Source organism: Heteronotia binoei, chromosome 2 (genome assembly GCF_032191835.1).
Source record: "Heteronotia binoei isolate CCM8104 ecotype False Entrance Well chromosome 2, APGP_CSIRO_Hbin_v1, whole genome shotgun sequence".
Taxonomy (NCBI): Eukaryota; Metazoa; Chordata; class Lepidosauria; order Squamata; family Gekkonidae; genus Heteronotia; species Heteronotia binoei.
The window spans coordinates 200,912,135-200,936,529 of record NC_083224.1 but is presented as its reverse complement, the minus strand read 5'-3'; the positions used below and the strand labels follow the sequence as shown (position 1 = coordinate 200,936,529).

The window sequence follows — 24,395 nt, the reverse complement described above, 5'->3', positions numbered from 1 at the left end:
GAAACCACAGGGGAGTGGGGGGCAGAGATCCTGGACTTGCTTGCACCATTAAAGTGCAGAAACGACCCTCCCTCACAGAGCGAAGTGACTTAAACTCCATCCACCCATTTTGAAAAGACAACAACCAAACGCCTTCTGTGCCTCAGAGAACTCCAAAAGGCTGGCTTGGGAAAGGGGCTCTACTGCAGACGCTGGCTTTGGGGGTAGGCTGTGTGGACACGAGAGACATCTGGGTTTGCTCCTTTCAGAGGAACACCGGCTGCTCTTGGCCGGTCAGGAGACGGTAGGTTGAAGCCGGCATCGTCTTGATGTGTACCTGGAAGAAACGGAACCGGTAGATCGATGAGAGCCAACTGGGGGGGAAGAGAAGGCTGCAAAGAGTGGCAGATGAAATGAACTCTAGGGGAACGCCTCCCCCTAACCCAAAACCAACCACTGAATTAAATAATGCCTCAAGGGCTTGTGTGGGTCAGCCCCCCGTCCCCCAAAGTGCCTCCTGGAATGTGCTATGCGCTCATCACCTCGTCCAAAATCATCATCTTGAAATTTACAAAGTCAGACTGTAAAAGGTGTAGAACGACTTTAAAAAAATCTTGCGGCTTTCATGATAATGACAGCAGTAAGAAACAGTGGAGGGCCCGGGAAGATTCTTGAGATTGGAAAAGGATGAAAATGGACAGCTGTAGTAGAGAAGAAGAGATTTATACCCTGCCCTTCTCTCTGAAGCAACAGGCTCAGAGCTGCTTACAATCTCCTTTCCTTTCCTCCCCCACAACAGACACCCTGTGAGGCAGGTGGGGCTGAGAGAGCTCTCCCAGAAGCTGCCCTTTCAAGGACAGAGTCTCAGAGAGGCCTACAATCTCCTTTCCCTTCCTGCCCCGTAACAGACACCCTGTGAGGCAGGTGGCCCATACCACTGCTGCTTTGACTCAATAACAGAAAAGGTCCCTGGTTCAATTCCCGGCATGTCAAAGAACCACAAAACAAAAGCCCACCTCACTGACAGCCTGGGTAAGGATCTGGATGATCTTCTCGTGTGGCATGGCTACTACGCTCTGCCCGTTGATCTCGATGATGCGGTGTCCTACCCGGATGCCGCCCCGCTCTGCAATCCCACCACGCATGAGGCTACAGATCTGCATGGGAGAAGGGGGAGGGGGGAAGCCGCAACAGAGCATTCGGTAACAGGTTTGTGATGCGAGACCTTCCCACTGACTTACAGTGAACTACTTGAACGTGCTTGCTCTTGCTAGGCTGGTGCTGGGACAGGGCCTTCTCTGTGATGGCACCACATTTACGGTAACTGCTTGAGAAAAATTGGTAGCCACAATTTAATAATCCCTTCAGGGGCCATGCCCAGACATTTCTGCTAGCCCAGGTGTTTTGATGGGTGATGGGTCTTCTTGCTGCTTTTGGAATTTTTTTTGTTAAACCATACATGGGGGTTTGGATTTAAAGACAAAATCTACATTGTGATCTTATACAACCTTAAAGGGTATAAGGGAGTCTGTTTTTTCCCAGCCTTCCTCGCATGACTTGACTTAGTCCCTCGAGCCCTTCAGTTACTCACAATGCCGTTTTCCACGCAGAATCCCAGAGGGTATTTTGTGTCTGGTCGCCGAACAATGGCCGTGGTTACTGGGGGGCAGTGCACAACCTTCAAGGTCACTTCGGTCTGGTTTTTCAAATCCTGGGAGGGAGGCATGGTTGGAGACAGCTTAGAAAGGCTCAACTTGGGTGCCCCCCTGGTAAAGATGATGCCAGAGGCCAAAATATCTCCTGCTCGCCTACTACCTTATCTGCAGGCATAACCAACATCTGTTAAAGACCTAAAAACAATCTATAGGATGGCGTCTAACGTTTATTGGAAAAGTACAAGAAATGCTAAGCTTTGCTTTTAATTCACATTTCAATGGTGCACATTGTGTTTCATTGCTTCTGTTTCGGAATGAACTTGGCCTAGTACTGAAGTCTCGTGCTACAAACAAAAGTCCTGCTCAGCTCCCTCTTCTGAGGTTTCACCAGGCCTTCTAAGTTTATAGCTGTGCCCACACAACCAAGTTTATAGCTGTGCCCACACAACCAAGTTTATAGCTGTGCCCACACAACCCAGTTTATAGCTGTGCCCACACAACCAAGTTTATAGCTGTGCCCACACAACCCAGTTTATAGCTGTGCCCACAGAACCAAGTTTATAGCTGTGCCCACAGAACCAAGTTTATAGCTGTGCCCACACAACCAAGTTTATAGCTGTGCCCACACAACCAAGTTTATAGCTGTGCCCACACAACCCAGTTTATAGCTGTGCCCACACAACCCAGTTTATAGCTGTGCCCACACAACCCAGTTTATAGCTGTGCCCACAGAACCAAGTTTATAGCTGTGCCCACAGAACCAAGTTTATAGCTGTGCCCACACAACCAAGTTTATAGCTGTGCCCACACAACCCAGTTTATAGCTGTGCCCACACAACCCAGTTTATAGCTGTGCCCACACAACCCAGTTTATAGTTGTGCTCACAAGAAGGAAAGAGAAACAGAAGAAGAAGACGACGGCAGATTTATACCCTGCCTCTCTCCCTGCATCAGAGACTCAGAGCGGCTTACAATCTCCTGTACCTTCTCCCGCCACAATAGACACGCTGTGAGGTGGGTGGGGCTGAGAGGTCTCTCACAGCAGCTGCCCTTTCAAGGACAACCTCTGCCAGAGCTATGGCTGACCCAAGGCCATTCCAGCAGCTGTAAGTGGAGGAGTGGGGAATCAAACCCAGTTCTCCCAGATAAGAGTCCACACACTTAACCACTACACCAAACTGGCTCTCAGGAAAAGATTATGGGGATACTGTATTCTGCATTGCAGACTGTGATTCACGCAGGCAAGAAACTGTTAAGGTTTTTACTCTGCCCTGCTCTAAAGCTGTGAGACCCCTTCCTGCTCCCCACGTGGGCCGGATCCCTCACCCGTATGATGTTCTGGCATGTGGCAAGGGGCAGCCCCACCAGGCTGGTCCCATTGATGGACATGATGCGGTCTCCGATGCTCAAGCTCCCCGACGTCTCTGCCGCTCCCCCGTGCATCAGGTTGGCGATGACCACAGTGGGCAGGATGGAGCCCCAGCCGGACTCGACAATCACAATCCCCAAGATCTCCCCCTTCTGTTTGCGGATGAAGACCTGCGTAGGCAACAACAGAAGCATGAAAGGCAGGCCGCGGAGAGAAAGGCCAAGGTTGAAGTTGAGGAACTGACTTCTTCTAACATGGGGTCCCTAAGGGTGGGAAGGGAGGTCTTCTGCCTATATGGAAAAATGTTCCTTGTTGTGAAGCAACCCACTCTCAAATGGACCTGGGGAAATTTAATGGCATGTATGGCGGTTCTTTGGTGTAGTGGTTAACTGCGCAGACTCTTATCTGGGAGAACTGGATTTGATTCCCCACTCTTCCACCTGCAGCTGCTAGAATGGCCTTGGGTCAGCGACAGCTCGTGCAGAACTGTCCTTGAAAGGGCAGCTTCTGGGAGAGCCCTCTCAGCCCCACCTGCCTCACAGGGTGTCTATTGTGGGGGAGGAAGGGAAAGGAGATTGTAGGCCACTCTGAGACCCTGTCCTTGAAAGGGCAGCTTCTGGGGGAGCTCTCTCAGCCCCACCTACCTCAAAGGATGTCTGTTGTGAGGGAGGAAGGGAAAGGGGATTGTAGGCTGCTCTGAGACTCTGTCCTTGAAAGGGCAGCTTCTGGGAGTGCTCTCTCAGTCCCACCTGTCTCTAGGGTTGCCAAGTCCAATTCAAGAAAAATCTGGGGACTTTGGGGGTGCAGCCAGGAGACTTTGGGAGTGGAGCCAGGAGACATTGGGGCGAAGCCAGGAACAAGGGTGTGACAAGCATAATTGAACTCACAACCAATAAAATCACAAAACAATTCAACCGCATTAATTACATCATAATTAAAATTAAACAGTCTGGGTGGGGTATAAATCCAGTCTCTTCTCTCTTCTTCTCTAGTACTAGCCAGACTACACTCCTGAGTGGGAGAGCCTTTTAGGCAACTGTATTCATTGCCTCATGCTTCCCCCTTGCCAGACAAGCGGCCGGCAGGATACCGGCACCTTGTTCTTCCCACCATAGTTGCTTGAAGACTCTTTTTCACCATCTGTCCCATCTATGAAGCTTGTTCCCATATCCTGGGCCTCGATGTACTACGGGGTACACCTGTCTACCCTCACAAGTGGAACCTACATGTCATCATCAGTGTGCCACAGAAAGCAGTTACAGCATTTGCAATCCTGTTGAAGTTTCAACGTTTCAGATGTAAAATGATCGGGAATGTCAAAATTCAACATGATTCCTATCCATCCTCCCATAAGAACCAAGTGGCGGAGGGGAGGTGGAAATATTTGTTTGTCATGTTTTTATACTGTCTTCATTCCAAGGAGAGCAAGGCGGCATCCATGGTTCTCCCGCCCAACACCTGACCCTTCCCACAACCCTGCAAGGTAGGCCAGGCCAAAAGGAAACAACTGGCCAAGGTCACCCAATGAAATGCGGGGACCTGAACCCCAGGCCTCTAGGCTACACTGCGGAGAGCTCTCCTGCTCATTGCAATTCTGATAGGTAGGTTCAGGGGTGGAATTCTAGTAGGAGCTCCTTTGCATATGAGGCCTTGTAAGCTCCTGGAGAACTGGCTACATCAGGGGTGTGTGGCCTAATACGCCAAGGGGCTCCTGCTAGAATTCCACCCCTGGGTAGCTTGGGACAAGAGATGGCGCTGACTCAAGAGGCTAAGCGGAGACTTAACCCAGATCTCCCCAGACTGGGTTCGGCAAGAGTGACAATGATCCATGCAGAAGTGTAGTCAACCTCAGTGCTCCTATCTTGCCTTCCAGCCCTGGGAAAACGTATCTTGCCCGTTCTTACTTCCTTACAGTTCTCTTGCTTGGAGAAGTGAGCCAAATCCCCATTGTATAGGTCCTCCCCTGCGGTCAGTCCGTCGTCGTCATCATCATCGTACCGGCGCGGACCAACCTGGGTGGGGTCAATGCCGCTAGCACGCAGGAACTGCTGGTACGCCACGCTGAAGGCCTGGCCAATTGCCTGGGCTATCAACTGAGCCTGCAGAAATGAGACAGAAAGGCAAAAGTCAGAGACCCCCCTGAACAAATAGGAGAAAGGGTAACAGTCCCAGAGAGCCAGTTTGGTGCAGTGGTTAAGTGTGCAGACTCTTATCTGAGAGCCGGGTTTGATTCCCTACTCCTCCATTTGCAGCTGCTGGAATGGCCTTGGGTCAGCCATAGCTCTGGTAGGACTTGTCCTTGAAAGGACAGCTGCTGCAAGAGCTCTCTCAGCCCCACCCACTTCACAGGGTGTCATTGTCGGGGGAGGTGAAGGAGATTGTGATTGCTCTCAGTCTCTGAGATTCAGAGTATAGGGCAAGTTATAAATCCAATACCATCATCATCATCCTCTTCTTCTTCCCCCCAAAGGAGAGGAGGGGTGAGCAGTCCACATAGTTTCCTCCCCAACCTCAGGAGCCATCCTTAAGAACCATTTGGGGTGATATTTTAGAGAACTGAAGTCCAAATGCTTCAGCATTGTGTGTTCATTGTTTGTCTGTCTAGTCCACTTTTAGCATGCATTTCCTTCAAGGAGATCGGTGTGACATACATGACTTTCCCCCACTTTATTCTAACAACAACCCTTCAAGGTAGGTTAGGCTGAGAGGGGACCAAAAGCAATCAGTGAGCTTTCAGCTGATATTGGACCCTCGGTCTCCGAGATCCTGGTCTGATGTTGTAACCATTACACCACGCTCGCTCTCCGTCTGTTCCACTCATTTAAAAATTTTCATCCTGCATTTCTCACCAAATACAGGTTTTAGAGACTACTTATAAAGCATAAGACATTGTATACTACCAAAGTGTGCAAATTTTTATTCAACAGCTATTAAAAAAAAAAAGACATGCCAATTATAAACAGTTGAAAAAAGCCAGTTAAAAAACAAAAAAACAACAATATTACAAAATTAGAGTTGGGCCTCAAAAATGGAAAGAGATTTGCAGGTATGTAAATAGGGGAGGGAAAGCGGCTCAGTGGTAGAGCATCTGCTTGGTAAGCAGAAGGTCCCAGGTTCAATCCCCGGCATCTCCAACTAAAAATGGTCCAGGCAGTAGGTGATGGAGTTGGAGGGACGGTGGCTCAGTGGTAGAGCATCTGCTTGGGAAGCAGAAAATCCCAGGTTCAATCCCCGGCATCTCCAACTAAAAATGGTCCAGGCAGTAGGTGATGGAGATGGAGGGACGGTGGCTCAGTGGTAGAGCATCTGCTTGGGAAGCAGAAGGTCCCAGGTTCAATCCCCGGCATCTCCAACTCAAAAGGTCCCAGGCAGTAGGTGATGGAGATGGAGGGACGGTGGCTCAGTGGTAGAGCATCTGCTTGGTAAGCAGGAGGTCCCAGGTTCAATCCCCGGCATCTCCAACTCAAAAGGGCCCAGGCAGTAGGTGATGGAGATGGAGGGACGGTGGCTCAGTGGTAGAGCATCTGCTTGGTAAGAAGGAGGTCCCAGGTTCAATCCCCGGCATCTCCAACTAAAACTGGTCCAGGCAAAGAGGTGCGAAAAACCTTAGCTTGAGACCCTGGAGAGCTGAAGTTAGGAGAGAATAAGTTAGAAATTGAAGACAGCAGCTAGGTCCTGAGAGGGAATAGAAATTAGAGTTTGAATAGAGGAGTGAGGTCTTGTGAGGGAAAAGAAACCAGGGTTTGAAGTGAGCAGCTAGATCTTATGAAAAGAGACAAAGTTTGGGTTTGAAGAGAGCAGCTAGGTCATGCGAGGGAGCGGAAACGAGGGTTTTAAAAGAAGTGTGAGGTCTTCTGAGGAAAAGAACTTTGGTCTAAAGAGAGCAGCTAGGTCTTGTGAGGGGGAAAAAGCCAGGGTTTGATGTGAGCAACTAGGTCATGTGAAGGAGCAGAAACGAGGGTTTTAATATAGCAGTGAGGTCTTCTGAGGGAAAAGAACTTCGGGACCGAAGAGAGCAGCTAGGTCACGTGAGGGAGCAGAAACGAGGGTTTGAAGAGAGGAGTTAGATTTTGTGATGGGAAAGTTGCTAGAGTTTGAAAGAATACGTCTTGTGAAAGAGAAGACAGCCGCTAGATATTGTGAGGAAGAAGAAGTTAGGGTCTGAAGAGAGAAATTAGGATTTTGAGGGTTAGTCCAGCAGGACTGTGAATAAAGATAAGAGGAGATACCATATTTTCCTCACGAGTTCCTCACGAAGGGAACTGAGTGCACTGAGGTGTCACAGTAGGCCAGCAATAGTTTGGCTGGGGCTGATGTGTAACTATGGTCAATTTCAGACTTGTGTATTGGCTTCCGAACTACTGACAGACTGCTGAAAGATTTCACACTTTTTTTTTTTTTTGGTCTTTTATCATTTTCCTTCTGTGGTTGCTAAAGGCTCTTATTTGCATTCCTTGAAACTGCCTTTTATTAGCTGTTTTGTCTTGTGATGCTGAATTGGTGCTGCCTGTCGTGTGAAAGTTAAAGGTGCCTTTAAAGGTGCCAACCCCCAACCCCCCCAACCATTTGATGCATCCGTTAACCACCCAAGTTGCCACAGGAAGCTGCACCTGGACCTGAGAGACTCTAGCCAGGGATTTCGCCTGCGTGCCACCTCTTTACTATAGCCTATGGACGCCATTGACCCACTGGTACAAACTACCAATCAAAAAAACCTCTGATATAAATGATTATTTTTAAAAAAGAAAGCTGGTTTAGGTTCCCTTTCGCTTCCATCCATTAGCAGGTTTAGGTCAATTCTCCATGAAATGGTCTTTACAAACATGTCCTGGGCCTCTGGGTGCATGCACCCATAAGCCACAGAGCCCACTGTCACAAACCCCAGCCCCCCAAAGCTCACATCAATCGAGTGGAAGACGTGGCAGATCATTTTGTAGAGCTGCTTTTCCACAGAAGCATCTGCCTGGCGAGGTAGCTTCCTTCGGGCCATGAGCACCACGATATTGCCAATATCAGCTATGTATGAAATGGTGGCGAGGGGATGGTCCATCATGGCTTCCTGTGGGGAAAAGGGGAAATCATAAATGTTGGGATGTGTGCTTGGCATTGAGCTCTGGCTAGGCAATCTGAGGGATACGGAAGTGATAACTGAGCCTACTTTAGCTCAAAATAAAGAGTTATGCTGAACCATCCAGATTCTCAATCATTTCAAGCTGATCTCATCTAAAATGACTTGGTACCACCTACATTCTTATGATACCCCCGAATGTTCTCCATCTAATGCTACATCTCCAGCTCCCTGTCCAGTATTGCTATCTGGATATCTCATTGTGGCCTCCAAAACTGTATGTCCAAGATAGAATTTTTCATCTTTTCTCCCCCCATATTCCTCATATTCACTGAAGAAAAATCACCTTCTGCCCTGGAAGGATGGAAGGCTCAGTCAACCATGAGCCGGCTACCTGAACCAGCTTCTGCTGGGATTGAACTCAGGTCATGAGCAGAGAGTTCGACGGCAGAACTGCAGCTTTACCACTCTGCGCTTCAGGGCTACTTCTCTTTACAGCACAGTAAAAATTGGTGTCTTAAGTCCCCTCTGTAAAACTTTTTTTGGTCATTTCTTGCTTTGGTTGTGGCAGCATCCTTTTCTCTGGTCTCTGGTGTCTTTTTCAGCCCCTTCCCTCTATCCAGCACTCTGTCACCAGAATAATTAATCCCCTCATCGTTCCGATGATGGGAAAGACTTCCCTAAATTTCTTGCCACTCTCAATCATATGAAGGTCTCCAGCTCTCTAAAATGACTCCCCCCCCCTTAATCTCTTGCCCCACTAAATGAATCTGTTGTTTTTCCCTACTGTCCCTTAGTTCTGGAGCTCTTTCCCGAAACACCCATGTGATGCTACCTCTAGCCTTTCCCTTCAAATCCCTCCTCAAAATCAAGATACTGTTTGTGGTCAAAGGCTTTCATGGCCGGAGTTCATCAGAGAGAACTCCAGTTTTCTGGGTTTATACCTCTGAGGATGCCAGTCACAGTTGCTGGCGAAATGTCAGGTCTCACAATGCCAAGACCAAGGCCGTACAGCCCGGAAACTCTACAACTGACAAGATACTGTTTCTTACTAAGACACTATGCTGGCTCTCTGTGCATACATTATCCTCCCTTCCCTTTTTATATTGTAAGTTCCTTGGGCCAGGAACCCATCTGACGGTACTGTATTATGTATGTTAAAGCCTTACAGAAAACAATTCAGTACTTGAACAAAAATGCTTGTTTCCTGGTTGGGCTGCAAGTTAGCATGGAAGCAGCGGCAGAAGCCTACAGGCCCTGGTTCTGCCCTACCTTCCAAGGGTTTCCTATTTATCACCTGGAGAGGATTTTCCTTCTTTCTAGGGCAATGCGTTGCCGTCACCTGATCAACATAGGGATTCCGCATTCGGAGGATCAGGACTACCAGCCTCCCTTCCCAGTTCTGAGGCCAAGCCTCTATGTCTCTAGCTGCTCAGTTCCTGGTGATCGTGTGGACCATTTACTGCCTTGTGCGCCCCTGGAGGAAACAGCCACTTGCCAATTTCCTGCCTTCCTCTGGTGTCCTTTTAAAACAGCATGTCCAAGACCGTGGAGGTCTATGTGGTACAGAAAACCATTCCTAGCATCAAAAGTTAGAAAGTATTTATTAAAAAGGAAATGTTTGCAAGCATACTTTTAGCATAGCACCAGATCAGGCAAGGAATACAAAACCCTTTGTCCCTTTCTCTATAGATGCCCTATAGCTGTTAAAATACAGGACAGGCTCATTAGCTTAGGTAGTTACAAATCCCTACAAAAGTGCCATTGCCTTGACGATCCCTCCAGCTCTTTAGGCAAGTACATGGTCAAAATGGCTGCCTCATGAGTTAAGAGTCCTGTATCCTCTCCTAGGCTCAGCATCCAAAGGAAAGACAGCCTCTTCCTGTTATGACCTAGGTCAGGCCAGGTCGTAAAAGAGTTCTCCTTCCTGCAAGGCTACCTAGGATTTCATTCCTCCGAACCTCTGTTTCCTGCTTGGGAAAGGGGTAGAAGGGGGAAGCTTGACCATCCCATTGTCTTTCCTGCTAGATCTATTAGGCATTTGTAAGAAGGTAGGCTGAGGTACAATCCAACTGACTTCCCCCTTCCTGTCTGTTCTCTGTCCAAAGAAATCAATCAATCAATCTTTATTGCATTAGCAACAAAATGCCATAGCAACCAGCAACCAGACTCAACAATAGGGGAAAAAAAACCTCAATAAAACATTCAATTGTTAATCTAATTTTGTTAATCTAGTTAATTTCAAGTATCGAAAAGCTTTCACTAGGGCTCATTTTGATATCTTTTAATTACTGGCCAATGAAGGTCGTTTCAAACAGATACCTTATGAGAAAAAGAGTTTGCCCCTGTGATCAGACGTCTACTGAAGACCTATCTCATGTCATATTTTATTGTTTAAAACATGAGGCTGAATGAAATTGGTTTTCGTGTACCATTTCATCTCAACTTCTTGGAAGGTCGGACCAAGAGAAATTAGAATTGTCAGATAGAAATAAATATATTAGTTTCCAAGTGGCAAGATTTGTGGCTGCCATTACAGATTTTAAAAAAAACAAAACGAGTAATGAGATATGTGGACTACTCTCTCTTTTACCACTCTGGATTGTTTTCTTAAGATGTCACTGGATAAATTTTAAATCCTTATAATTTATTTTCGCTCATTCAGCCTGAATTTTATCATGATTCGTATAATTTCATTGTTGTATTGAATGTCCAGGGGAAAGAAAACAAAACCTTTTAAAACCCAAAGTGGAGGTCTGCTCCTTGCCAACCTCCCAGGAGAAAATGCATTTATTTACAGAAGCCTTGGAAGATGCCTAAGTCTTCAGGAAACAACATACTGGCCGTTTTCCCACTTACCTTACCCCGGAGCGACGTCCCTCTTCACCGCGCTGCGTCTGCGCGGATTTCGCACAAACTGCTGCGCAGCACCAGGAAGAGCCGCGTAGTCCCGGGGCTTTTGCGCTGCAAATGTAAACTGCTTTTTGGCGGTTTACATTTGCGACGCAAAAGCCCCGGGACTAAGCCCCGGTGAAGAGGGATGTCGCTCCGGGGTAAGGTAAGTGGGAAAACGGCCACTATTTGCTTGGAAGTCATCTAGACTTTACCACTCTGGCCCTGTGGCACAGAGTGGTAAAGCTGCAGTACTGCAGTCTGAACTCTCTGTTCACAATCTGAGTTCAATCCCGGCGGAAGCTGGGCTCAGGTAGCCGGCTCAAGGTTGATTCAGCCTTCCATCCTAACGAGGTTGGTAAAATGAGTCCCCAGCTTGCTGGGGGGGGGGTGGGAAGTGTAGATAACTGGGGAAGGCAAGGGCAAACCACCCTGTAAAAAAGTCTGCCGTGAAAACGTCATGACGCGACGCCACCCAAGAGTGGGGCTTGCATGGGGGACTACCTTTACCTTAATCTAGAATGATGGCAGCTGCCTGAGATCTACCTGAGAGTCTGCTGTGAGAACTTTAATCCTCTGTGTGGAGACAAAGAGATCCACTTCTGTCATGGGCTGAGATTCTCCGTCTGGAGCCTGTTTACAAAACAGAAAAGAAGAAATGGTTCAGGCAGACCGATGGCATTTGAATTGGATTCAAGAAAGGCTACCAGAATCAAGGGGAAAGTGTCAGTGAGATCGGACTCCCTGGATTTCTGTGACTCTGCCTTCACTTGCTACTGTCTAACCACCCATTCAGTCTTTCCAGTAGAATAAGCTTATTTCATTTTCTGTTAAGGTCCCTTGAAGAAGACTGAAGACTGCAGATTTATACCCCGCCCTTCTCTCTGAATCAGAGACTCAGAGCGGCTTACAATCTTCTATATCTTCTCCCCCCACAACAGACACCCTGTGAGGTGGGTAGGGCTGGAGAGGGCTCTCACAGCAGCTGCCCTTTTGAGGACAACCTCTGCCAGAGCTATGGCTGACCCAAGGCCATGCTAGCAGGTGCAAGTGGAGGAGTGGGGAATCAAACCCGGTTCTCCCAGATAAGAGTGAACGCACTTAACCACTACACCAAACTGGCACCAAACTTGGTCATCTGTCCAGTATATTTTTATGGTATCCTTCTTCCAAAAAACTCAGAGCAGGGTACGTGGCTCTCCCTTTCTTGTTTTAGTTTCAAACAATCCTGTGAAATAGGGTAGCTGGAGAGAGAATGTCTGTTTCAAGGTCACCCAGTAATCTTTATGGGTGAATAGGAGATTTGAACTAGAGTCTCGACACTCTAACCACTACATCACAGTGAATTCTTGAGTTATCTCTTAAATTCCACAGTAAAGAGGAAGAGGAGGAGAAGGAGACTGGATTTATACACTCAGAGTCTCAAAGTGGCTTACAATCTCTTTTCCCTTTCTCTCCCCACAACAGACACCCTGGGAGGTTGGTGAGACTGAGAGGACTCTGGGAGAACTGCTCTTGAGAGAACAAACCCAGCTCTCTCTGATTAGTGTCCAAACTGGCTCTCTATTCAGTACCATCAATGGTGAAGGCACCAGGCTAGACTTGTCTGCCCCAGCTGTCCTACCTGTCAGCGTTGCCTGCCTAACCCACATCTCACTATATTTTAAGGTACCTTTTTTCCTAAAGGCAAACTAGAATGTATTTCTCTTTTAGAACAGTGTATCAGAATATTTTGGGTTTTTGTACTGACATACTCAAATAAACATATTGGCTGTTTATCTTATTACATATACTGACCCATCTTCCACTATATTTTAATATATTCTTTTTTTCTAATGGCAAATTATAATGATGTTATAACCTCTTGAGATACTAATGCCCTCCATTTAAACCCACAATTAACAAAGCAAGAATGACACCCAGATTTATGGCACTTCACACCTATGACATGCCTGCTTTTCATCACCCTTCACTGTTGTTACAGCCCAGTTAACAAACAAACACAGACCCAAATTTGGGATTCTTTTAATCTGCTAAAAACATTCCCATGACTCTACATACCAACTCACTGCCAACTTTCTCTGTATTTAAAGATGGCTTGCCATTCCAGTTTTGTCTGATGAAGTCTGCTTAAAGCATACGAAAACTTTCATTCTGAATAAGACTTAGTTGGTCTTAAAGGTGCCACTTGTCTACTGCTTTGTCTATATACTTGTATGTCTCATCACTACCGAAAACTCAAGATGAGGCAAGATCCAGTTTGGTGTAGTGGTTAAGTGTGCAGACTCTTATCTGGGAGAACTGGGTTTGATTCCCCACTCTTCCACTTGCACCTGCTAGCATGGCCTTGGGTCAGCCATAGCCCTGGCAGAGGTTGTCCTTGAAAGGGCAGCTGCTGTGAGAGCCCTCTCAGCCCCACCCACCTCACAGGATGTCTGTTGTGGGGGAGGAAGGTAAAGGAGATTGTGAGCTGCTCTGCGACTCTTCGGAGTGGAGGGTGGGATATAAATCCAGTATCATCTTCTTCAACACATCCAAGTCTTGAATTGGACTTGGCAACCCTATGTTCATATGTGGAGAGGTAGTCCTTCAAAGAGGTAGATCCCATCACCTCCTCTGTGTCCATCACAGACTCCCTTTCCTTTTGGTCTTCAAGTGTGCGGACTCTTATCTGGGAGAACCAGGTTTGATTCCCCATTCCTCCACTTGCAACTGCTGGAACGGCCTTGGGTCAACCATAGCTTTCACAGGAGTTGTCCTTGAAAGGGCAGCTTCTGGAAGAGCTCTCTCAGCCGCACCTACCTCACAGAGTGTCTGTTGTGGGTGGGGGGGAGGGAAAGGAGATTGTGACCATTCTGAGACTCTGCGATTCAGAGTACAGGGCAGGATACAAATCCAATATCATCTTCATCATCATCCTTTGGGGAACTCCATTTACAGGAGAACCCCATTCCATTGTCTGCAGAAGTGTGCATGCACACGAAAGCTGACATTCTGAGTAAAACTTTGTTGGTCTTCAAGGTGATACTGGACTCCTACTTTGTTCTTCAACAAGAAATAAACTAGAATGCATGAAACGTTTTCACGTTATGATAAGGTTTCCCTGTTTGCGTGGACTCCCCAGAAACTGCTAAAATGGCTGAAATCTTGAGTGATTGGAGAGAAAGAAAAGGGCACAAATCTCTGTTAGGAATCCACCACCCCTCCGCCCAAACTGCACCCCCTTTTAGCCACCAACCCAGTGTTCCCATCGTGCCCCCCCAAACGACACCCCTGCTGCAGGCCTTACCTTTATCCTGTCCACAGCTTCCTGGGCCTGGGCCATTCGGACGCTGGTGGGAGGGGTCCTCTCTGAGATCAGCTGGGTGGAGCCCAGGTATTTGGCCCCAAAGATGACTCCATCTAGTAGATCCTCAGGCTCGCAAGGACCTGGTACTGAGTGACGCCAAAACAAGATTGTTTTAATAAAGCAGTGACAAAAGCAGGCAATCACAGCCTCTCCCATTTTTGCCCAACTCAACTCCACTTTAACCAAGTATGTTAGAGAGCCACCCCCCAAGGTCTTAGTGATTTGGTTCCAGGTTAGGTCTTTGTCTGAATACTTTTTAAGCACTTCATGCTGTCTTTGGTTTTATGTGAGATTTTAAGTGGCCTGCCTAGGAGATCAGAAGGCTCAAATGCTTCTACCGTCCTGCAGAAGGTTATAAAAACAGAAGAGTTCAGGACAGCGTTTAAGAACATAAGAGAAGCCATGTTGGATCAGGCCAATGGCCCATCCAGTCCAACACTCTGTGTCACACAGTGGCCAAAAAACCCAGGTGCCATCAGGAGGTCCAGCAGTGGGGCCAGGACACTAGAACCCCTACCACTGTGCCCCGCCCCCAAGCACCAAGACTACAGAGCATCACTGCCCGAGACAGAAGAACAGAAGAGAAGCCGTGTTGGATCAGACCAATGGCCCATCCAGTCCAACACTCTGTGTCACACAGTGGCCAAAAAACCCAGGTGCCATCAGGAGGTCCCTCAGTGGGGCCAGGACACTAGAAGCCCTCCCACTGTTGCCCCCGCCCCCCCAAGCACCAAGAATACAGAGCATCACTGACCCAGACAGTTTTAACAATGCGCTGTGGCTAATAGCCACTAATGAACTTCTGCTCCATATGTTTATCCAATCCCCTCTTGAAGCTGGCTATGCTTGTAGCCGCCACCACCTCCTGTGGCAGTGAATTCCACCTGTTAATCACCCTTTGGGTGAAGAAATACTTCCTTTTATTCGTTCTAACCCGACTGCTCAGCAATTTAATTGTGTGCCCACAAGTTCTTGCATTGTGAGAAAGGGAGAAAAGAACTTTTCTCTACCTTCTTTACGCCGTGCATAATCTTGTAAACCACTATCATGTCACCCCTACGTTGACATTTCTGCAAAGGAACCAGAACTGAACAATATGGAACAGTCCAGGTGGACACCTTTATAATGGAATAGTAACACAGACAATTATTATTCTAGGTATCATCTTCCTCTTACTGCCTTTGTAACTCCACTCTGCGTTGTTTGTAGCACTTCCTGCCTTACGCAGCTTCTAATTCTGTAATCTTAGTCCTGCTGCATTATGCACTGGATGTCTTATGCTGTCTGAACGCAGTTTCCTTTAAATTCTGTAATTTGCTTTGACTCCCAATGAGAAAAGCGGGCTATAAATAAACAGATCTTTTTTTTTTTTTTTTATAAAATACAGATTCCTGCTTCGGTGCTCACAATCTGAATTTAAACAGGGGTGAAGTGAAAGGGAAGTGATGTAGTCGATAGACTAAGCATTTTGTGGAGCCCCAGATTCAAATCTCTGCTCACAAACGTTTTAATGATGTGGGTTTTGCTTGGTTTTAATCGTTTTTAAGATGTGTTTTTATTATGTACATCTTTAATTTGTTAGCTGCCTTGGAGGCAGAAAGGCTGAACACAAATTTTATTGAAAAAAAAGAAGAAAGCCAGCCAGCCTTTCAGGGAAGCTATTCTCCCTTTCTAACCTACCTCCCAAGACTGTTGTGAGAATAAAAATGCAAAAGGCACACACAATGTATGTGTCGTGACACACTGGACTCACCTATACTGGTGTGAAAAACAACATTTCTTATTTGAAATGCATTTTCAACTACACACGCCCTTTAAAAATTAGGGGGAATTGAGATAGGCCACAAAATCTCTGTCTCCCAAGCTGGTTGCTGGCTAGACTTCATCCCTGAGTTCCCTTACCTGTGCCTGGCTCCTTCAACCGGGAAACAAAATTCCCCACTCACCTTCCTTGTAAACCGGGAAGGAAGACAGATCGGCTTTATTCTGAAGAGAAAAAAACAAAGGAAAGAAAGTGTTGGTGTCAAAGAATGTTAGGGGGAGATGATACACTTTCATCTTAGAAGGAGGGGGTGACACCTCAAATTCTGGAGTGAACTGGATATCAGCAATAGCATTAGCTAGGAGCATGTGGTTGGGATGGGAGGAGGGGAAGAAGAAGAAGAAGACCGCAGATTTATACCCCACCCTTCTCTCTGAATCTCATAGCGGCTTACAATCTCCTTTCCCTTCCTCCCCCACAACAGACACCCTGTGAGGTGGGTGGGGCTGAGAGAGCTCTCCCAGAAGCTGCCCTTTCAAGGACAGAGTCTCAGAGCGGCCTACAATCTCCTTTCCCTTCCTCCCCCACAACAGACACCCTGTGAGGTAGGTGGGGCTGAGAGAGCTCTCACAGCAGCTGCCCTTTCAAGGACAGAGTCTCAGAGCGGCCTACAATCTCCTTTCCCTTCCTCCCCCACAACAGACACCCTGTGAGGTAGGTGGGGCTGAGAGAGCTCTCACAGCAGCTGCCCTTTCAAGGACAGAGTCTCAGAGCGGCCTACAATCTCCTTTCCCTTCCTCCCCCACAACAGACACCCTGTGAAATGGGTGGGGCTGAGAGGGCTCTCCTAGAAGCTGTCCTTTCAAGGACAGCTCTGCAAGAGCTACGGCTGACACAAGGCCATAGGAGCTGCAAGTGGAAGAGTGGGGAATCAAACCCGGTTCTCCCAGATAAGAGTCCGCACACTTAACCACTACACCAAACTGGCTTTGGGTTTTGCCAAGGCATAGGGGCTTGCTGTCATGGGGGGCTGGCTCCGCCTCCCGTGGCAGCCATTTTGTGGTTGCGCCCACCATGCTGGGTGAGAATTCCAAAAGTGCACACAGGCTCAAAGAGACCCCTGATCTCTAGAGTAGGTCTGCTCCTGTGACTCGCTTCATGCAGGGCTATCTTTCAGACTGACCCGGAAACTTCACCTGGTCCAGAACACAGCGGCGCGTGTCCTCACCAGACAACCACTAAGAGCAAATATACACCCTTCCAGCTGAATACTGGATCGAATTCAAGGTTTTGGTTTGACTTTTAAAGCCCTATGCAGTCCACTGGAGTGACTTTGTGACCAACACTGAAGTCCTCAAGAGGGCGGAGGTTACAAGCATCGAGGCACTGCTGTTGAAAACGCAGCTGCGCTGGGCAGGGCATATTTCTAGGATGGAAAACCACCGCCTTCCCAAGATTGCTCTGTATGGCGAACTCTCCACCGGCCATCGAAATAGAGGGGCACCAAAGAAGAGGTACAAGGACTCCTTGAAGAAATCCCTTGGCACCTGTCGCATCAACCATCACCAGTGGTCTGACCTAGCCTCAGATCGCAAAGCATGGAGGCACACCATCCACCAGGCTGTCTCTTCCTTTGAAAACGCACGCATAGCTGGTCTTGAGGACAAAAGGAGATTGAGGAAGAATCGCACTGCTACAGCACCAACCCCAAATCAGACTTTTCCCTGCAGCCACTGTGGCCGGATCTGCCTGTCCCTCATTGGTCTTGTCAGCCACCAGCGAGCCTGAAGCAGACGTGGACTACTGCACCCTTCTTAAATCTTCGTTCGCGAAGTCAAGCCGAGAGAGGAGAGTCGGGGATCAACATATCTGCGGGACTGTCTCTCCCAAAATGTTCCTCAAAGATGTCTATGCTCTGTGGATAAATGTCTTCAGGTGATCCCAGCTCAAAAGCTATCCACAGCCTCAGACAGAGCTTTTTCAGCTCTGGCATCAGCTTGGTGGAACACTCTTGAGAGAGAGAGATCTGGGACCTACGGGACTGAATGCAGTTCCACGGAGATGTTCCACCAGGCCTCCAGTTGAGGTGGTGGCGCTCCATCTGTGTTGGCCTCCCCTATCCTGCCGTACTTGATTACAGTTGACTTTCATCATCCACCCACTTGCTTTTATACTGTTCTGTCCATGGGTGCACATAAGCAAAGCTTCTAGGATTGTATAACTGGGCTGCAGACCACCATCTTAATTGATCAACTGATGCTGTATAGAGTTTTAATGGCTGTTGTGTTTTATACGTTTTTAACTACATTAAATTTATTGTCATATCTGTTGTTGTAACCAGCCCTGAGCCTGCTACACAGGGGAGACAGGCGAGAAATGAAAGAAAATAGAGTTGTAAGAACATAAGAGAAACCACATTGGATCAGGCCAGTGGCCCATCCAGTCCAACAATCTGTGTCACACAGTGGCCAAAAAAAGGATCTTTATTGGGAAAGGAGGCGGCTATCATGACACTCAGAAGACTCATGGAAAGGTTCAGCCCCCACCACGAGTGCGTTTTGCCCCATTTTGAGTCCCCCCCCCTCCACTTGGCCCCACCAGAGCTAATCTCTCCTCACTTCTCTGGTTGTCCTGACCATATGATGTCTGTTCTTACCTCCTGACACAGCTTCCTGGCCATTTCCAGAGCCAGCAGAAATGCCTCGATTCCAAAGCCCTCTGTCTCCTTAGCCCCTCAACTCAACAGCCTTATCCCCATGCCTCTTCCTCTGCGCACTTTGACTCTCCAGTTTCGCCACCCTCAGCTCTCCTGCTCCCTTAAGCAGTTCTTATTCTCCCTCGCTGCCCTAGAGAGCCAGTTTGGTGTAGTGGTTAAGTGTCCAGACTCTTATCTGGGAGAACCGGGTTTGATTCCCCACTCCTCCACTTGCAACTGCTGGAATGGCCTTGGGTCAGCCATAGCTTTCGTAGGAGTTGTCCTTGAAAGGGCAGCTGCTGTAAGAGCTCTCTCAGCCCCACCTACCTCACAGGGTGTCTGTTGTCGGGGGCGGGGAAGGTAAAGGAGATTGTGAGCCTCTCTGAGACCCTGAGATTCAGAGTATAGGGCAGGATATAAATCCAATATCTTTTCTTCTTTAGAATTGGGGCCCCCTTAAGTAACAAGTGTGTGACGCCATCTCCCTCCCTCCCTCCCTGCCCTCAAATCCTTCCCCCACCCCTCCTCAAGTAGAAGCCTAACTGAAACAGATTCTTCCCCACTTCCTCCCCCTTGGTGATGGTAAGCCTCTCGGGGCAGGGGACCTGTTGTCGCATGCTCTGCAAAGTACTCTTGCCCGTTGACGGCTGACACCTCTGAGAAGATGGCTGCCCACTGGAAGACGATGCAAGATACTCACAGCTCCATCTGCAGGGCGGGGTGGTTCTCCCCGAAGGCTGGAACCTTCTGCCACTGCTCTCCACCTTGGGTCTGAGGAGGACTCCAGACTGGGATCCAGGACTTCGCCAGCAGCCCCACTGGCAGGACGGGGCCCTTCCATTTCCAGCTGCTCCGAGCTCTGAAGGGTGGGATCCGGAGGCCTCTCAGGCCACTCTGGCATCTCCAGGCCACCAGCGTTCCCTTTGTCCTGGGCCAGCTGGCAGCTCGAACCCACCATCACGCTGGAGTGAGCCAGGGGCGTCTGGTCACTCTGCTCCACGGGGGGTCCCTCTTCGAAGTGCAAGAGGCTCAGCAGGTCCTCACGATCCGCCTCAGCTGATAGCAGCCCGTGGCTTCCCCGGCCCCTCCAGCCACGGGTGGGTTGCAGGAACCGGTGGGAAGCCACTCCCAAGGTGTGCCTCATAGCCAGGTGCAGTGGGCAGGGGGCGCATTCCCCCGGCAGCCCCTGGCACTCGGTCTGGCCTGCGGGCCGGAGCAGCGGGCCTCTCTCATCCTCAAAAGTCTGGCCCTCCTCCCCATCCTCCCCATCGTCTTCTGCATTGGGGCTGAGTCTTTGGAGCTGGGCCAGGAGACCTTGCAGCTGGCTCTGGTCGGCCTCTGCACAGTCTTCTCTTCCCCCCTCCTCTAAATCCATGAGCTGATCAGCCCCCAGTGGGGCCGGAGGCTTGCCCTCTGCCTCCAAGTCCTGGTTTGTATTCCTGGCCCAGCTTGAGCTACCCTCCAAGGCCGCAGTGTCTGCAGCGAGATCTCCCACAACTCCCACCACATTCCTGCAGCGACAACACACAAAAGATCAGCAAGAAGAGGAGGACGAACCCATAGCGATAGCGCTGGAAGAGAGAGACTTGGAAAACCAGTCACATGAAGCTGCAAGATCCGTGTATTTGCGTGCCCAGTACGATAGCCACTCGTCCTGGCTGGTTGGTTTCTTAGAACAGCCCTATTTTTCTAATTATCTGTCTCCAATGGTGATGTCAAGGGGGCATTGACCAATAGGCAAATGAGTTCCATTTGCCTATTGGGCCACACCCCCTGACATCATAGTTTCACAGGGCTTTTTTTCTGGAAAAAGCCCAGCAGGAACTCATTTGCCTATTGGGCCACACCCCCTGACATCACCATTGTTTCACACAGGGCTTTTTTCTGGAAAAAGTCCAGCAGGGACTTATTTGCATCTTAGGCCACACCCCCTGGCATCGCCATCGTTTTGCGCAGGGCTTTTTTTTCAGATAAAGCCCAGCAGGAGCTCGTTTGCATATTAGGCCACATCCCCTGACACCACTCCTGTATGCTCCTACTTAAAAAAGCCCCATCTGTCTCCTGTATCACAAATTCAGCTTTTCTCCCCAGAGGAACCATGGGAATTGGAGAGGGACGGGTGATTCTGGGGTTTCTAACCATTTCCTGAGTTTCTAACCATTTCTTTCTCCCTCCCCAAAGTCCTGTCCTTCCATGTTTCTCTGTGTTAAGAGTCTGCCTGGCTACTCACGGTAGCCAGGCAGCAGTAGGGGTAGTCAGGCAGTATACCAGCATCCGGCCCCACGACATTCCATTGTAATATCCCAGGCCAATTCCACGGACTTCAATAGTGGGCACTGCCCCACCTCAAAACTCAGCTCTCTGAGGCTGTTGAGTGACTGCCAGGAAAGACCAGTGGGGAAGATTTCTTGTTCCGTGCACACTGCTCTCTGAGTCTTCTAGAAGTGGCAGCCATTGTTGAAAAGGAGCAGCCTCATGACTATTGGAGGATTTTAGTCCAAGGAACATTCTAGAACACTGCCCTCTTCTTAATCTCTGGTCTAACTATGTTTTTAAAGAGTGGTATAGAACTGGTCATCTAAAAGGGTAAGTCAACAGTGGAGGTTATGAAATCTGTATAAATATAGACTGCTCCAAAGAAAAGGGGGTTGATTAACATTTAATTAACATTAAAGAGATGATGTTTCTGAGAGGAGGAGGCTGTTCTGCACTCAGGAATGCACCTCCTGAGCTCGGCCAGGGAAGCCATCAGCTGGGGAGGTAGGGATGCCACCCTCCAGGAGGGACCTGGGGATTCTGGAACTAGGGAGGGCAGGGCTTGGGGAAGTGCCTCAGTGGGGTACAATGCCATAGGCCCCCCTTCCAAAGCTGCAATTCTCTGGAGGGGAAATTATTTCTGCCGTTTGGAGATCACTCACTCATAATTCCAGATCCCACATTTAAGAAGAAGATGATGATATATGGATTCATATCCCACCCTCCATTCTGAATTTCAGAGTCTCAGAGTGGCCTATAATCTCCTTTCCCTTCCTCCCCCACAACAAACACCCTGTGAGGCAGGTGGGGCTGAGAGGGCTCTTCTGGAAGCTGCCCTTTCAAGGACAGAGTCTCAGAGTGGCCTACAATCTCCTTTATCTTCCTCCCCCACAACAGACACCCTGTGAGGTGGGTGGGGCTGAGAGGGCTCTTCCGGAAGCTGCCCTTTCAAGGACAGAGTCTCAGAGCAGCCTACAATCTCCTATCCCTTCCTCCCCTACAACAGACAGCTTGTGAGGTGGGTGGGGCTGAGAGGGCTTTTCCAAAGCTGTCCTTTCAAGGACAGCGGCCTACAATCTCCTTTCCCTTCCTCCCCCACAACAGATACCGTGTGAGGTGGGTGGGGCTGTGAGAGCTCTCCCAGAAGCTGCCCTTTCAAGGACAGAGTCTCAGAGCAGCCTACAATCTCCTTTCCCTTCCTCCCCCACAACAGACACCCAGTGAGGTGGGTGGGATTGAGAGGGCTCTTCCAGAAGCTGCCCTTTGAAGGACAGAGTCTCAGAATGGCCTACAATCTCCTTTCCCTTCCTCCCCAACAACAGACACCCTGTGAGGTGGGTGGGGCTGAGAGGGCTCTTCCAGAAGCTGCCCTTTCAAAGACAGCGTCTCAGAGCAGCCTACAATCTCCTTTCCCTTCCTCCCCCACAACAGACACCCAGTGAGGTGGGTGGGACTGAGAGGGCTCTTCCAGAAGCTGCCCTTTGAAGGACAGAGTCTCAGAATGGCCTACAATCTCCTTTCCCTTCCTCCCCCACAACAGACACCCTGTGAGGTGGGTGGGGCTGAGAAGGCTCTCACAGCAGCTGCCCTTTCAAGGACAACTCCTGCAAGAACCATAGATGACCTAAGGCCATTCCAGCAGGTGCAAGTGGAGGAGAAGGGAATCAAATCCAGTTCTCTCAGATAAGAGTCTACACACTTAACCACTACACCAACCTGGCTCTCAAGAGAAAGATTTTTTAAAAAATTATTTTTATTTACCTGGATCCCTCTTCTGTAGTTGCCTGAGGACTGGCATTTTGGGGGTCTGAAAACCATCCAGGCCTCTCCATGGTGACTGGATCTTCCTGTGTCTCAGGATCACAGAGCCTGGATTCCACATTGCTGGGCCCAGGAACGGCCTGCAGGCTTCCAAGCTGTTGTGGGATGGAGCAGACATCTTCCCCTGAGTTGTACGATGGAGCTTCTTCGGCTCCTGTGGAGTTCTCCCCTAAATCCATCGGAGGAGCCCCCAGGGCCTCTGTGGGCACCTCATGCCCTGAGACCATCTCTGTCTGGGTGTCCATGTCAGTCCTGATGTTTCGGCCAGCCGGGGACAGGAATGGCCCTACACTTGAAAATAAAAATACTTGGTTGAGTATTTTCGGACTTGGAGAAGAAACGTCCACGTTGGTCGCCTCACAAGCGCTCAGTCTACCCCACAGAGTTGTTCTGAGAATAAAATCGATTGGGCTCAGAGGTGCCATTCCAGATTGCTTAGAAAAGGGGCAGGTCCCTAAATAAATAACTAAAAGAGCCCCATGGCACAAAGTGGTAAAGCTGCAGTACTGCAGTCCAAACTCTCTGCTCATGACCTGAGTTCGATCTAGGGTTGCCAAGTCCAATTCAAGGAATATCTGGGCTCTCTGGGGGCGGAGCCAGGAGATTTTGGGGGTGGAGCCAGGAGACACTGGGGGTGGAGCCAGGAGCAAGGTTGTGACAAGCGTAATTGAACTCCAAAAGGAATTCTGGCCGTCACATTTAAAGGGACCGCACATCTTTTCAATGCCCTCCTTCCATAGGAAATAATGAAGGATAGGGGCACCTTCTTTTGGGGCTCATAGAATTGGACCCCCTGGTCCAATCCTTTGGAACTTGGGGGATATTTTTGGGAAGAGGTACTGGATGCTATGCTGAAAATTTGGTGTCTCTTCCTCAAATAACAGCCCCCTCCCAAGCCCCAGATACCTGCAAATCAATTCTTCATTATACCCTATGGGAATCCTTCTCCATAGGGAATAATGGAGTGCCCAGCAGACATTTCCCTCCCCTCCCCCCGCTTTCTGATGACCCTGAAGTGGGGGGAGGGCCTCCAAACCGGGGGATCTCCTGCCCCCACCTGGGGATTGGCAACTCTAGTTTGATCGTTGTCTGATGAAGTGTGCTTACAGCTCACAAAACTTTTTTACTTATTCTGAGTAAAACTGTTGTTCTTAAAGGTGAAACTTGACTCCTACTTTTTTCTCTTATTCAACACAGTTAACAAAAATAGCAGACTGCAAAAGAGACTGTCAATACAATGATTTGCAGTTGATTAATATTAACATTTTCACAGATTATTGTAATCAAGAAGTTAGAATCCATTCAGTCTTTTTCAGCCAAAATATCTAAACGGATTTATCTAACCCACTACATGAATTGACTTAAATCTTAGACTAAAAAGGGCAGCTGATTTTTGTTTTTAAAATATTGTGGATTGCTTTTTAACTCGTGTACTTCTAAAACCAGCAGGCAGAAAGCATCATTTGGGAATCAAACTTCACTGAACAAGGTGAGACATACTTTGGGATAAATAAATTCCTGTTGGGGATTTGAATCCCTGCAGGGTTTC

General features: G+C 48.6%; 1 protein-coding gene across 1 annotated transcript; it reads right to left on the bottom strand.

Annotated features, from left to right (window-relative positions):
* Positions 1-212: 212 nt before the first annotated feature.
* APBA3 (amyloid beta precursor protein binding family A member 3) lies at positions 213-23,091 on the bottom strand. Its single transcript, XM_060232841.1, has 11 exons — positions 22,787-23,091; positions 19,470-20,280; positions 16,259-16,298; positions 14,253-14,398; positions 11,510-11,596; positions 7,904-8,062; positions 4,908-5,102; positions 2,961-3,173; positions 1,571-1,690; positions 996-1,136; positions 213-316 (listed from the first exon to the last, which is right to left on the bottom strand). The coding sequence occupies exons 1-11, from the start codon at positions 23,089-23,091 to the stop codon at positions 245-247; spliced, it is 2,289 nt and encodes a 762-aa protein (XP_060088824.1). The 3' UTR covers positions 213-244.
* Positions 23,092-24,395: the final 1,304 nt, after the last annotated feature.

What these genes read in the sequence shown, in the direction of transcription:
- APBA3 (XM_060232841.1), bottom strand. Translation starts at nt 23,091, where the DNA reads ATGGACACCCAGACAGAGATGGTCTCAGGGCATGAGGTGCCCACAGAG. An exon ending in CCCGCCCTGCAGATGGAGCT is followed by an intron (nt 16,299 to 19,469) that starts GTGAGTATCTTG and finishes TTTTCTCTTCAG; the next exon opens with AATAAAGCCGATCTGTCTTC. An exon ending in TTCTCACAGCAGACTCTCAG is followed by an intron (nt 8,063 to 11,509) that starts GTAGATCTCAGG and finishes TTTTCCCCACAG; the next exon opens with GAAGCCATGATGGACCATCC.